Source organism: Caloenas nicobarica, chromosome 5 (assembly GCF_036013445.1).
Source record: "Caloenas nicobarica isolate bCalNic1 chromosome 5, bCalNic1.hap1, whole genome shotgun sequence".
Classification (NCBI taxonomy): domain Eukaryota; kingdom Metazoa; phylum Chordata; class Aves; order Columbiformes; family Columbidae; genus Caloenas; species Caloenas nicobarica.
The window spans coordinates 25,803,385-25,819,820 of NC_088249.1; the positions used below are offsets into that span (position 1 = coordinate 25,803,385).

General features: G+C 38.4%; 1 protein-coding gene across 6 annotated transcripts in view; it reads right to left on the reverse strand.

Moving 5' to 3' along the window:
- MIPOL1 (mirror-image polydactyly 1) overlaps positions 1 to 16,436 on the reverse strand; it is a 195,950-nt gene that overhangs the window by 42,870 nt on the left and 136,644 nt on the right. For all 6 annotated transcript variants that reach the window (XM_065635724.1, XM_065635725.1, XM_065635723.1 and 3 more), the window contains one exon: positions 7,614 to 7,708. In XM_065635724.1, the coding sequence (XP_065491796.1) occupies positions 7,614 to 7,708 (95 nt within the window). The remainder of the gene's footprint in view (positions 1 to 7,613; positions 7,709 to 16,436) is intronic.

The window sequence follows — 16,436 nt, forward strand, 5'->3', positions numbered from 1 at the left end:
TCACACAAGCAGTTAAGGAGACAAAGGGAAAGAAGACAGGGGCTTATCAGTGTGAAAATGCTTACGGGACTAGAGAGTGAGAAAGACCCAACAACCTAAAATCCCAATTCTTTCCAGGTTGCAGCACCCCACAAGAAAGTGACACAGTAACAGAGGAGAGGCTTGAACCTGCAGACTTTAAATCCTAGGTCCAAATTACAAGGGTGTTGGCTCCCCTCGCCCCCACAAATTGACTAAAATTCACTGAAACCTCCATGAGTTGCTCAGAGAAGAGATGGTTTTAACCAATCTGATTTAAAAGACTTTTTTTTTCTTTTTTTACTAATTTAAGCACTCAGTTCAATAAACGAACAGGAAGAAAGCCCGCCCATTAAAAAAAAAAAACCCACAACAAACCAACAACAACCACCAAATCACAAACGAGGGCTAAATCTCCATTCCTTGTATGTCCAAACCTCCCATAGAAATCAGTGGGACTTTATATGTAGAGAACAAACGAAGAAATACAGTTTGGATAGTACCTGAAGTTTTTTTATAATAATGAAAGGCAAACAAAAACCTTAGTGTTCCCTCACAGAGCCATTGTTTTCCATATGTTGGCCTGTATTGAATAGCAGCGGGTTATGTTCCTTGACAAGAAGACATACCACACTGTCTCCCACTGTATAACAGATGCAAGCACCTCATCTCTTTGATATAAAAGAGAATTTTTCCTCTGCTTGGAAGCGGGAAATTTAATTAGCTCAAGATTTACATTTGATGTTAAGTGTCTGAAACTCTTGGCTAAAATAGCAGGCACTGCTGCAAGGACAGAGAATACTTAAAACACAACTGCCACCTTCTCCCTGATCTCCCTAAAATCGTTCTGCAAAAAGAACACAAGGTTTACAGTGATACGGTTATCTGGTAATTCTTCTTAATGACTGCAATTATACCATGTTATGTCTAAAGCAACTAATACTGAAAGTATGACAGCAACTGCCAGAATAGGAGTGAGCAGACAGGGTGAAAAGAACAGGAAAATGAGTCAACGGCCATAACTGAAAAAGTGAGATAAAAAACCAGCCATGAAAAGACCATTTTTCTGAGGTAAACTACCGGGGCAGGTGCTCAAGGTATCCTGCTATGGCTTTGGAGGAAGGACTGAGATCACCACTCTGCACTAGTGGTTGCAGCCTCACTAATTCCACTGTAAATGGGTTCCAGTTCCTTTGGACTGGAAAGCTGGGTGTTACTGCAGCCCAATCTTCTGCTACACATCATGTCCCCCTGAGAGTAACCTGGACTGGAGAAATCTCTGAAAACAACTGAGAGATGGCAACAAGCAGGCTGAAATATCTGAACAGGGGGCAGTCAGGGAACAGGAGACTGAATATTCAGGCAGTTGTATTCTGACTTGCTACTACAGTGGCTGTGAACCACAGAGAATACAAGAAGAGGAGTAATACTGACATGTTAGGTGGAATAATTTATAGCTTGTAATAACCATTAAAACTGGAACAAGAGGAATAGTCTAATGGCAAGAATTACACCACTATATATTGATGCATAGAATCCATGGAGCATGGTTGAAATGGTACCATCTGAATGTTACACACCATAACATCAGCCATGAAACTATAGAAGTAAACTAGACACGCGTCACTGTATTCAGAGCTTGAATAGAAAACAGCCTTTTTTTTCCAGAACTGCAAATGCCTTGCAAAGCATCTTTTTTCATCTATTTCTCCTTTTATAGGGTGATTTAATTCTGTAATTAAAATGAAAATTGAGTTTGTCCCTGTGCTTATAAGTGTTTCATTTGAGGAAATAATAAAAAAACCTCTTGATTATCTTCTCTTTCACGTCTAGCAATTTCAATCTTTAAAAGGATGAACTTCCACATCATTTCACAAGAGACTTTGTGGGGAAAATGTATGGACATCCATAAAAACAATTGTTATTTAGACCATCTGCCTGTGTCACTCAAACATGAATTCCAATTTAGTTAAAGCATTAGAAGCATCAGAAGCTTTTAGATTAAAATTGTATTAAACTTCTTCAACAGTTTATAACTTTTTAGAAACTATACAACTGGTTAGGAAGCAACAAAACTGCAGTTCTGATGGAGAAGCTACCCATACTGACTGAATGTCTGATTCTAAAAATATTTCAGGTCACAGTACTTACTATTACAAGGGGTTTCACTGAAGATACTCTTTCATTTCATTATTGAAAACTGTCACATAACTAAAATAAGCTGGTTTTCTCTCACATGCTGGTCCTAATTTATAGATGCCAATTACTCTGCAATGTGCAGCTCTTGGGACTATGACGTGCACCTGCCATTAAAACAGCATCTCTCCATGTTAGTATGATTTTTTTTTTCAGGTCTTTGCTTCTCCTCAACTTCAGGAGAGTGAAAAATAATTCTAAATTGAATTTCATTTTGACACTGCAAGTTTTTTCAAATGTCTGTTCATTAGGAAATTTGCTGCAATAAATGTTAAGTTTCTTTGCATTGTGACTTCCAGCCTGCAGCTATTTCTCCATCTCACACATTTCAACAGCAGATTGGAAGAACCTTTGGAGAAAGATTTTTTGCAAAATGTTTTCACCGTCTCTCCTCCCCTGTGAACACCAGACTTGGCAAATATGTGGCTTTTAGAGCACTCCATTAAATCACAAAGGAGCCTCTTAAATTGTCACTGAAACAACTACTCAAACTTACTAAAAGCACCCCTAGATTTTACCTTGGAGTCTGGACATACCAATTCATATCCTCAGCAGCTTCATTCAAAGGTGTGTGAACTAACACAGATGTACGTATCTTATACAGCTGAAGAGTAAACGATAATTTTATTGAACTGAGCACCACTGCACCTGACCCCAACATGAAACCTATCAAAAATATACTTTTAAGTAAGGTTAGGCCTGTATTTTTATTTTGCTCTCTTATCTTTCTTTACAATGGGGTTGATGTTAGAGGTGTACCTTTTGCTGTACTAGTTAGAATTTGTTCAAATTATTTGTGTGTGAAAACTCCTGGTCCCACAGCTTTTCAGTGAAAAATTTTAGACTAAAAAAAAAAAAATTGGAAAAAAAATATGTATATAGTATATTTATTTTAGACAGTTGTTTTAGCTAATATGTGAAAAACAACCAGTATGCAACAGCATGTCTTTGTCAACATTTTAACATGTAAGAGAACTATACTTCTGAAGCATTGTTGAAATAGAAGGTTATAAGAATGGACAGACCATGTAACTGAAAAGTATGCAAATAAAATACTTGTGATGATGTTCAAACAACAGAGCTATGTGAGAAAGAGGTAATGGGATTAACACTCCTACATACTTCAAAACTGATGATTTGGATATAGCCTTCTTTAGTTACTGAGGATCTATGATTTACATTAATCCCTAGCTTAAAGTGTACTGTGTTGAAACAATCGTATTACTAAGCTAGAAACTCTATACTGTTCCTAACTGTAATGCAAATTTTCATCTCTGATATGTATTTTAGGGTTACTATCCAGAAAATGCAATTTTCCTTTTGAGACATGACACGGAAACAACACAAGAACAAAGAGAAGCAGAGAACCTGCCCAACTTTATTCAGAGCCCAGTTCCTCTCCCTTCTGTATCTGAACTAGATTCTTCCTCCTTTTCTTTTTCCTCCTTTTCACTTCTTTTTCATTTTAAAGAAGGCTTGAATTGTTCTGGGATGGGCTTTATTTTCAGAAAGTAAAAATTCATATGGAAATCAATTTTCCATCATTTATTCCCCAAAAGCTCGTTTTAATTTTGGTTTGGGTCTTTCAGGCTTTACATGAAACTCCAGTTTGAGCTAGGATTCACTTTCCACTTCATCTGCAAAGAAGTATGGTTTACAGCACAGACTTCTTTCACAGTTGGAGAAAAAAATCTAATGGCTTCAAACAGCAGCACCTACCAGATCACATAACTGTAGAATAATTCAAGTTGGAAGTGACTGCTTGAGGACTCTAGTCCAACCAATCTCTCTCTCAAAGTGATATCAACTATGAGATCAGACCAGGCTACTCGTGGCTTTATCAAGTCAGGCACTGGAAATCCCCCAAGGTAGAGGTGGCAAAACCTCTCTGGGCAACCTGTTCCAATGATGGACAGCCCTCATGGTGAAAAAGTTTTCACTTGTAGCCAGTCTGAAACTCTCTTGTTTCAATTCAGGTCAGTTGTCTCTCACCCTCTTGTCATGCAGCACTGTGAAGAGCTTCTCCTCCTTGATAACCTCCTCATAGACACTGTTAGGCTGCTGTTAGGTCTCCCTGAAGCCACCAAAGAAATATTTTTTTTTTCAGGCTGAAGAAGAGCAGTACCCTCAGTCTCTCTTCACAGTGCAAATGCTACAGCTGCCTGACCATACTGGTGGTCTTCTGTTGAACTTGCTCCAAGTTATATATGTCTTATTTTTACTGGGGACCCAAAACTGGATGCAGTATTCTGGAAACCAGGAATCTTTCTTATGGAGAAAAAAGGGGAAAACTTTTTTTCTGGAAGGTCTCCACTTGTTTCCCTCTTTTGAGCATGCCTGTGTACCTACAGTGGCATGTTCACACATGGATATTCTGGACATAAATATCTCTTCCCTGATTTTGTATAATTAAATATTTGGCTTTTTCTGGATTATATGTTAGTGAAAGACACACCAGTATAAAAATACACATTTTGATGCTACTGTTTACACATGTATGCATTAAAGAATTGTTAATATATGCACATGGCATGGCTTTAGTTAGCCCTTGTATATTTTAACGTTAGCCTCTTTTTTTTCCCTTAAATTTGTTTCTCCTAAGTTAAAGGATTATGTAGAAATCTCAGTTAAAACAAGAAAACAAGGGAAAAAAGTATGAGAAAATGCTTTTCCTAAAGCCAAGGAAGACCTAAGAGCAGAAGGAGGAGAAGGCACCAAACAGAGCCAAAATTCCCAGGCTGCTGTCATGCTGGCACCACAGAGATGACAGAAGGTGGGAGAAGCTGGCAAAGGGATGAGAGAACAGTAGGTGAAGGAAATGTGCACCCTGCATAATAGCATGTCTCTTTACAGCCCTACAGTTCAGATGGGGAGCGGAGCACGTGGGGAAGCCTGCATTTCACTCACTAGGGAGCTCTGAAGTCCAAAAGAGAAGTAACTCCAGGAAAACATAGTCTTAAACAGCAAATTGTCTTGCTAACTCACTTGGATCAAAGAATCAAACTCCTACCTCAGTCCAAAACAGGCTGTCTGAAAAACAGCCTCAGTTCTTACTCTAGATCACCACAGCATGGCAAACAGTGAAAGGAAATAAAATGACCCAGTAGACATCTACACAGGCATTCCTTTAACTAGCCTCCACATACAAAACAAAGAGTAAATTTTCACTCATTTGGGATGGCCTGGGAAATGCACTCTCTACTTTGTCATTCATGATTATTGTGGCCAGCCCACCCTTGGCCTGATACAGTCCCCAAAGCTTTATGCACACAGGCCATATACTCTTTTCTTCATCTACCTGGTTTGGCATGTGTTCAAAATGCTGCCACATGTTTCATGAGAGAGGCCACGGATGTTCATGTAATGTATGGGAAACAGTAAAAAAAATGCTATGATGCTCATAAGAATCCTCATAATGGTGTGATTAATTTCTAACCAAGGCAAAAGACAGGCCTGAGACCTCAAACATTGCTACTCAAGCACTTATAGGAGCCCTTCTTGAATCCAGTGAGGGATGTAGAAAGCAACAATTCCAGGTGGCCTTTGGCTTTTCTAGCCATGTCTCCGCATGCTTGGACAGTGTCTCCATATGGACAGGTTGTGGAGTCTCCATCCATGGAGATAATAAAACCCTACCTGGATATGATCCTGGGCAACTGCTCTAGATGGCCCTGCTTGAGCAATGGGGTTGGACAAGATGACCTCCAGAGGTTCCTGCCAACCTCAGTCAATCTGTGCCTCTCTATGTCCACTTCAGAACGCATTGCAAAAAACCATTCTCTGAGAACAATAAAGTAGGATATAAAATCTTTCATTTCTGATGTTCTGAACCACTATATAACTTGTATAATTTAGTAGTGATAAAATAGTTCTTGCCCCAGGGGATATTCAGATGAGTATTTCTTACCTTATGACTAAATCCTGCAAAACACCATCATTAAACTTACAATGAAATTCTGCCTGTTCAAATTAAGTGCCATAAGTTAATAATATGGTACAGTCTAATGGTGATTTCTGCAAGTCATTGTTGTTAACATTTCTGAGATTAAAAGCATTTCCATCAATAAACTAAGGCTGCTGTCTAGTGCAGTTGTTAAATACTGTATGTTAGTGAAAACCTGACACACTATCTCAAAAATATAACTCAAGTCAGTGAAAAATCTCCAACACAAGTAAACTCTTAATTTATTAAATATCAATACAAAAATTGGTTTTCCATCTTTAAATTATGATACAAATCCCATTTAAGTGAGTAATAGGGGCTCTATAATAAATTCTTTCTAGTTTGGTAAATCATACCATAATTTGTGCACACACTAAATGCTGACCAAATTCATTAAAAGCAATAATCACAAATTGCTTGGGGTTTCTATTCACTATTAACAGGTTTTAAATAAATGCCTATGAGATTTAGGAACAAAAGTTGTTTTGAAACTTCCTTCCAAGGTTTTAATAAACTTAATGAGAAGAGGAAACTCTAAAAACCTCTAGAAACCTGAGTATTTTTCACTTGTAAATGCTGGAACACTGAAAACATACACAGTTCTGCTACTGCAAATGCTTTTTAGCCATAACTAACTAGTCCTCTTTATTTCCAATGAACATAATATTCACACTACATTTATTATTTACCTCTGCAGCCCACATCCCTCATCACAGACATTCAGCCTTCAGATTCACAATTTTCCGCTGTGTTGATGCCAATTCTCCTGCCTTTAACCTGCTGGCAGCTCTGTATCCCCTCTCATACAGGAGGTCAGGATGAAATGAGAACTGTAACCCAACATCACTCCATAAAACAACCTAACTCCTTCACTGGACCACACAGAGCTTCTCCTTAGGGACTAAAACCCACTGATCCATGCAAATGTTCAGTGCAGTCCACCTAAATTAATGAGAGAATGGCTATTTCTCTCATTCTACGTAGTGCTACAGAATGTCAGGAATTAGAACATACGCATTATGTTGAGGTTGAAAAGAAAATTGTCTTTTAGAATTAAAGGTTTTATCATTTTAAAATCTATGGTGATTGAGTTAGGTATGTGCAAGCAACCATGGAAGAAACAAACACTTATGTCAACTGGTTCTTTTGTCCTCGTGTTTTTATGTGGACGCATCACTATAATACAGCTTTTTCATTTATAGGAGAATCAGCTGCCAGCAACCCTCCCCTTCCCTTAGAAGAAACTAATAGAAAATTTAAGCTATAAGAAAAGGACTTCTATTTCAAAGAGACGGTTGGTGAGCAGTAAAGCAGAAATGCAGGTCTTGATTCATTGATGTATTCACATTTCCAACAAATACCTATTTGATAAGGCCATTTCCTCGCTCACAGTCAGACACAGTACAGAAAATTTCCCCTGTGAGTCACTGATTTATATTGGTATTAATTATTTTACCTGTAATAAACACTCAATGTCTGGATTTCTTCTTCTAATTTTTTGCACTGCTGAAGAGCGGCCTCTTTTTCTTGTTGCAAGGCTATCAAGTCTGCCTGCAAAACAATGAACAAATTATAAACAATTTATTCAGAATACCCATATTGCTTTGAAAACATAATGATCATTTGTGCATTCATTTCAGTCATGCTTTATTATAATTACATATATAAAGTTATACTGTTTTGTAATACCACCTGTTCAATGCTTATGAAAAACTCCTCTCTTGTTCTAGCATTGCAATTTCTTCTAGCTTTTTTTCCCAGCAGGATGATGTTTTGAACAGCTTCCCTCGTGTATATGGTAAACTTCTTGAATGGCTAAGGCTAGGCCTCTTCAGTTTAGCCAAGTGTTTCTCAGCAAACATATTTCATATTGATACAATATTCCTATAGTGCAAAACTGTTGACCAACATATAGAGAACGAAGCAAGGCACTCAGCCACAAACCACCGAGGTGTGACTCCTGGTCTGGGAGCCACCGGCTGGTGTTACTGGCAGGAAAGCTGCCGGATAACCCGCACCCTCAGCCTGCTGAGATGGGCACTACCAGTTCACTCTGGGATTGGGGCACATTCTCACCCAGGATCTGGTTTACAGTGCAGTGAAGGAATCCCTGAGAAACCGCTGTCATCTCCCTCCTGTGAACCCTCCCGGATATTCCCCCTCCCTTTGTTTATTCACACCGCATTGCAAAGGGCTGGTGACTCACAGCCATTCTGGAAATTGCAGCATGTGGCTTATAAGGTCAGGAAGGTAGCCAGCCCCAACACCGCCTTAAGGTTAAAAAGGAGGTAGGAGAAATAAGTACTCATGTATATTTAATATGGCTCCATAGCTTAATCACCATAATTTTAAAATGTCCAGTTTAATTAGCACTGCAGGACTCCCTTGAGGACCCAGGTACCATATACATGATCTTAAAATCAGTGGATGATTAATTGTTGTAACAACAAATAAGACCAGGCTTGCACAGCAATTCTTTGACACATGAGTCTGAGCACTGGGCTGCTTTCCAATGTTTTTAATTCATGGTGTACTTTATTAATTGTACAAATCGTAGAGCCCCAAACCAAGAGGCACATGTGTGAGAAATGCTGACTGTGGATTCTGCCAACTTTTCAGGACAGTGTTGCGGAAAAGCTTCTTGGTAAATTAAAGATCTGTTACATGAGCTACGAACATATGAAGGGAAATGCACAGAGCTCGGCCTCTAGCTCTGCCAGACTTGCTGTATAATCGTGAACAACTCTGTCTGTGTGCCTCAAAATCTCTCTCCTGAAACAGGGCTCCCACTTGCTTCTGTTTCCTGTTTGTCTGTTAAGACTGTAAGTCTTCAAGGCAGGTGTTTTACTGTTTACTGTCAACTCCCAGTCATCTATGGGCAATTTATTCTGCTGGTTGATTAATCATGTCCTGGATACACGGCTGACTCCTGGCAAATTTTATTAAACACCGCATGGCACAAATGCAGCTACACGACCAGTCTCTGCACCGTGCTGCTCAGTGTGTCACGTTGCACCCAGGGTTTCGCATTGCCGGGGTACAGGACCCACCGCAGTAATTGCTCCTGGAACAGACATTCATAAAATTTTAACAGGAAGTTCCCTGGAGAATAAAACCAAACCTTCTTACTATATGGAGGGTTCCTTCAGCTTTAAAAGCAGAAAGCGTTAAAGTTTAACCTCTGACTGACAGTGGTTTAGAGCTTCTGATACTGAAAACAATGTACTGGATGCTGGCAAGACCTAACTCCTGTCAGCAAGAGGTTAAACCCTTTGCAGGTGAGCCTCTTGCCCAGCGCTGCTTGCTGCCTTACAAGCAGAACTCACAGAACACAAGGATGTTAGCCAAACCAAGCTATTTTCTGTAATTATACTGTTCTGTAGGTGAAACAACATTCTTAAAAACTGGAAAACACGCTTGAGTCAAAGTAGGTGGTTTGTTCTAGAGGCCAATAATTAACATCCTTGCCAATTTTCAGTGTACTGTGAAGTGTGATTGAAATGGTAGACTGGAAGGAAATGTTTGCAGCTGACACACCTACTCACGGAGAGATTAACAGCTAGTCTCTTTGGAGAACTATCATAAAAAATACACCTTATGTTCCACTTGCTTTTCAGGACAAAAGTCAGAAGGCACTAGAGTCTGAAGACTCTTATTTATGTCAGTTTTTCAGCAGAAAAACTGCACTGATTTGACTGGGTTTGCATTTGGGTTTGCACCAGTAAAAATAACAGCAGAATTGGGTGCTTTGGATTTAGGAAGAGAAAATAAAACAAAACAAACCCCAAAACAACCAATCAACTAACAAAAACCAAAAAAACAAACAAAAAACAACTACAAAAACTGAAGGGAAGAGAAATACACATTTGATAACCTGCTCACTAGCATGTAGTGTTGTTCATACTAGGCAGCTGCACAAGACCAACAAAAATTCAAGCAGAGGAGTTTTTGTGTACAGCATGCAGCCATGTGACAAAATGACCCATCATTCACAGGCCTGAAGAGTGGTAAACACAGATAAATGACTCAAATATCCTCCCAAAAGAGAGATGCCTTTCTTCACTAGAAGGAAAGCAAAGCAGTGTGCATTGCAAAGTTAAATTGCTAACTAAAATGAGGGTGCCTGCACTACTATAAAACATTTGGAAGACTCCTATAATGTACACTAAAATCCATTCATAGTGCACATGGCAAAAATCATACATGAGCTCATCTCTAGTAATAGCAATAGTTACTTGGGAACTTTTAAAAAAATATTATTCCTTTGGAAAATGTCAAGCTGTGGAAATCAGAACTTTTCACAGAAATGTATCAGTTTGTATTAATTTTTTTTTTTTTTGTGAGGCTGGGTAAAGAAGGAGCAACAAGAAGAAAAAAAAATATATTCAGGTTCTTCTGGTGGAGGTTTTCCCTGAAAAGGTGAATTTAGAGATGAGGTCAGTCACCACTTTGGTATAGGGGCCCCCCTCAGTGAAGTTCCTGTTTAACCCTGAAAGGGTATTCTGATCAGTGGGATATGGTCTCTTTCTGACAATTTTGTTTTGCCAAGTTCCTATGCTTTCATACTTGGTTTAACATGGGTAGGTCCTTCCCCCTTCCCTGTCTCCCACCCTACTTTCCTGCAAAAGATAATTCTTGTTTCTACACTTCTTTCACTTTGCATTTTAGCAGTTACGTGTTGAAAATTTAAATTTTACATTTGAATCTAAAAGCTAATTGCTACATATCAGACTTGAAATCATCAGATCTTGACAAAGAAAATCTCATTATTGATCCTTTTGCTGTTGCTTTTGTTTCAAAATATCTAAATGAACATGCTATTTTAAAATTTATTTATTTTTTAATGTGAAGGCTGGAAAGATACAAGACTTAAGCAAGGGAAAACAGAGGGTAAAACTAGTTTTTATCTTTTCCTGATTCCTCTAGGGCAATCATGTACACCCTCTAATCTATATCAAAAGAGGTAAGAACATAGAGCATCCTATGCCGTCAGGTTCTCTGTGGGTGAGAGCTTGTATAATGCTTTTCAACATCCAACAGAAGGAAAAACATTCAATGAACTTGAGTAATGAAGCTTCATAGCTTTATCTTTTTACTGATTTTTTTTCTCATGCATTTGTAGAGAGCATATATATTTTCACCTGTATATATTTATGAAGAGCATATATTTTTCCTTCCTTACATATGCTAAACAAATAACCTTTTCTGTTACCTCTTAGTAAGTAGGTTCTCCATTCTCCTGATCAATTCGAATCCATCTCATCAGTACGCTGCTAGCAGTACCTTCTAACTCCAGTGGAAATATCTTACCTGATACGTTCTTGCATCCTTTTTGCCCACAGTAACCCACTGATATCTGTCTGTTCTCCTGCCATTGGTATTACTCAGCTAATATTGGAAATTCTTATTCATCCTGAAATGCTGACACCTTTCATTTGGTACCACTGAATTCCACCCCATTGCTTTTATTTTTCCAGTACTTGACGTTATTCCAATCTTTCTGCAAGACAGCTTGAACTTAAGTTGTATTAACATTTCCACTTAGTATTAGTAAGATCTCTCAGCTCTGCATCATCAAGCAGTTTTGTTGGTATGCTGTTGCTCTTCCTGCCAAAGGTTCTCATTAACGGCATTAAAGAAAACTGGTTTAGCACCAATTGGTGAGAAACTGGAGAGAAATTCCACTAGTGAAATCCTTGGACCTTAACGTTTCTCCTTTCAAAGCTGTTTGCTGTTGCCTTCCTGCTAACTAGTTCCTCATTGCCTTTGACTAATCCCTCATCTCCTTCATGGGTACATGACATTTTGCAGACAGACATGAGCTCAACGTGCCCATCCTTCCAAACAGAGGATGCTAGGTGGACCAGGCTAACAGCAAGCAGTATTTCCCTGCTGCTTTTACAAGCAAGCTTGTGCCTGCTTGTAAAACAACAATATACACATTTTCCACTGTAATTAATAATTTTCCATACAGCACCACATATAACCTTATGTGTCAGCTTATATTTAACAAGTTTCCTTGTCTAAATAATCAGTTATCATAACAAAAAGAATTCTTGCATGATCTTACTTGGGTGGAAGTTGTACTTCAATCCACTGTTGATGGATCCATGTTTTAAAAACATTTTCCCTCCAAATTTACTCTGAAGCCTCACAATAAAGACTAACTGGTCTACAATTGTTAGAATTGCACATTTTGCCCTTCTATATATAGCTGCTGCCTCTATTAAGTCCCTGCCGTATTACACTGTACACAGCCCCACAGGATTTATTCAAGAACTTTCCTATCATTTCTGCAATTTCACATACCAGCTCTCTTAGAACTGGGGATAAAACCCATCCTTTATCTCAATCTGAGCACAATACTCTATTGAACACCTACGAAGCACTCATTTACATGCACTCACTTTTCCTAACCCCATCCTCATAGTTGACATCAGCATTGACCAACGGTGAGAGAAAAAAACCCCCACACAATTTCTGACCTAATCTGGATTATCCTTGATCTCCATGCCATTCTCAGAGATGTGGCACATTTCCTCTTTCCTTGTTCTCATTTCAGTTGTTACACTACTGTTTGTTTTAATTTCCTTTCCAAGGGATGATTTAGCTTAATCTCTGGCAACTTTCATTTGTCTCTATATCTCTTGTATTCTAAGACGCTTTCTTGCTTAATAAGTATTCTTCTTGTAGAAAAGTTATTCTTATTTTATTCTTATTGAGACTATAATGAACCCAATTAGAACTGACACCGTTCCCACGCAAAGCATTTTCCCCTGGCTTGACTGAGATACCTGTTAATGCACAGGTATTTCTTAACTCGGTAATAGCTGCTACCAACAGCTTGCTTTCTGCTGATCCAGGATCTTCCTGTGGATTAGAAGCAGGCTGGATGAGAAGTCTGGAGAGACTATAAGGTCATTTCTGCAATTTATGGACTCAGTCATTTACACTCGGTAGAGCTGTATAATGGGGAAAGATGGCAGCAAAACATCGTTCTGCTCCTTTGGTCCGATGTTATCTGGAGTCTGAAATGGAATCTAGCCACAAACGGGCAACTGAGAATTGCCTCCATTTCTTGTGGGGCAGAAGTTTGTTTCTGCTGATATTAGCAGCCTAGCTGGACAGTAAGAGTTCAGGTGTCTTCTCAGGGCAGCAGGACACTGGGAGGGGGAACAAAGGTTTCTTTCTTTCTGAATTAGAATGAATAAGCAAGAAAAAAAAATCTGGAAAAGCATTTTAAAACCACTGAAGAAATATTTTTATTTCGCATTGTTTTTAATGCCTTTACATTTTACACATCATGTCAATAAGAGAAGTACATACTGCATGATAGAGCAGGTCATGTTGTGACACATAATGACATCCAACTTCTAACCATTCTGTTATTTTTACATTAGCAGCTGCTACTTAGTGCAGATTACAACAGCTCATCTTATTTTCTGTATCGAAGTGTCAACATATCAAACTGTTCCACCAACAACAGAAGCAGTTGATGCTTTGATCTAGAAAAGAATATAAGCATTTGTCTTATTAATTAGGGGATCAGAGGTTTTCAGGGTCAAGAAAAAGGTTCCAGCTAACATGAGGGGACTGAAAATGCCTAGCGCTCTAATAACACACTAAGTGATCACCTGGTTTTTTAAATCACAGTGCTAACGTGTCAAACTGTTTCATTATAATACAATCAGGGGACATGGTGACCTAGAAAATTAGATAAAATGTTTCAACTTGCATTTAAGTATCAGCTGCCCTTGATGATTTCAAAAATGAAAAGTGAAAATTAGAACTGTACGACAGTAGATGTTATAAATTATTGGCACATCATGAAATACATAATTAACAATAATAAATCCAGATTTAAAAGGTAAAATTAAAACTTCACATTGAATTTTTGAAGTTTGAAATGTAGTTTCAAATGTTCATCAAATAACACTTCTGGGAGATAAACTTGAGTTGGAAAAATTTGGAGTATTGACTAAAACCATTAGAAATAAATGAAAAGGTGTTACTCAACACATCATTTTCTAATGGAAATAGTTTTTACTAAACCTGTCTTAACTTTGAGTAAATCAAGCAACTGTATTACTGATCCCTGGTGGATCTGTGCTGCTGTGGAGGGTCAGTACAGCTGGAAAACTGCCCTGAAGAACCAGCTGAGGGTTTGTGTGTGTGAATTTCAGGGCAACAGTGGCAGTGGTGGGAACTCTAGCAGCCTTTAAGCTACATCTTCCCCCAGCGCACCACCACAGCCACACCCAGCTTGACATTCCCTCTGGGCACAAAGGAATGGGATCTCAACAGCAAACATGACCTTTATGAGTTTGCATCAGGATCAAACAATTAACCATAATAAGATTTTACTCTACAATCTAATACTATTGTTGGTCAGAATAAATATCAGTTAATGAAACTTTTTTTTTTTTTTTTAAATAAAAAGCATTGTTTCACTGGAACAATAATGCCCTGTCAAGATGCACTGGTTTAGACAGAAACATTTCTGAGGAATAACAGGCAGAATTTCTGTCAGAGGAGAGAACTCCTCCCCAGCCATGCGATTAGGTTGTTCGTTTTGGATACAGAAACCTAATGTTGAGTCCCACTCTCAGAGTGTTAACTCACTCTGGACATGGCTGACTCCCACCAGTGAGAATACTTCCCTACTCTAAATTAATGTGAATTACTCATGTTTCTGGTGACTTCCATTGGTCTATGTCTTCTCTCTGTGACTGGCACAAATATTTTTAAATTAAATTGCTATGTATGTGAAAAGCAGATCCAGATAGAAGATGAATCATGCGAAAGGAGACAAACTCCACAGCCCAGCCATCAAAATGTTTGAGGGTGCCCAGCTTGGATCAGGGAGCTGAAATCAGCGCTTTCACATACGGGATGCGAGTCCATCAACACTGTCTTTTTAGCATGTATAGACACATCTTTTTCAGTTACTTTACAAAGAATGTTTTCTCTTATGGGAATTAAAAATGGTAACTCCCAAATCTCCCTTTCATTCCAAAACAGAATTGTCATTTTCAAGAAGTGTTGCGCTGCAAGTCTACCTAATGCCACCTTCCCCAACTCAGTCTTTATGCTATCCCTAATTTACTATTTTTAGGGAGCTTTTCAGAAGACTTGTAGAAGATGTCACTATCTGAGGTCCAGACTCTTGTCTTCATCACAACAACAAATTCCCCAGTAATAATACATGATCATGCCATACGAATGTTGCTTTTATGGTCATTCATTTCTGAGAGGTCCTGTTGTGACTGGGATGACAGCAACAGGCCACAACAAATATTATGCAGATTGTGCGATCAGGAAAAAAAAAAATCACCAAAAAGTTTTTTCCTGCTCTGTTGAAGAAAATTAAAAGATCCAACAGCGTTTCTGCCCAGACTAGGTACATATCGGGTTCATTGTATTACAATAAGAGGAAACTTAATATCTACTAATCATTTTAAAGCAATATGAGTTGAACCATTATGCCTGAGAGGTAAATGTCTCATTCTTGTACTGCATGGTCACATCACACTGGGAAGCACACTGTACCAGCGGTATTTGACATGCAGTTTGCTCTTCCACCTAGTCACGTGCCCAGATGAGCACATATTACAGGCAGATTTAGTCCATTAACACATTATGCAAGAAAGAGTCTATATGAAGTGCTCATGATATTTTTCAATGAGAATTAAGAATTTGCTCATCTAACCTCAGATACGATGTTGATACAGAGTTTCTTCATTATCTGTAGTATTATTTTGTAATATCCTATACTTCTTTTGACCAATAGAAGAGATATTGAAATTGCAGGAAAAATTAGATACTCAAAGGACAATGCAAGGCATGTGATGAGTGTGTGAGACTAATACATGGAACCATTTTATTGTAAAGAATGGTTCATAGGACTGAGGAAGATTAATTTGAAATTCTGCCTCTGTAAGGTTGACTCAAAATTGTAATTGACTTCCACAGGTCAAGATTTCATTTACGGTTTCCACTTGTTTGAGTGCATAGCTAAAAAACCCAGAGGTACCACTATACATACCTACTATGTGCATAAAGATAACTAACGAAGGATACCACAAAGCTTATTTCCAGTAAGATATAACCTTAGTGACAACAAAAAGACTCCTGAAAACTTTCAAGGATGATGGCATTCATAGCCAGATTGGGTTTTATACATAAATAATGTCATATGCAGAGATGCTGACCTTTTAATAGGAGGGATTTATTACGAACACAAGCTGAAGGAGCTTTAAAATAGCAAGTAGTTAGGCCT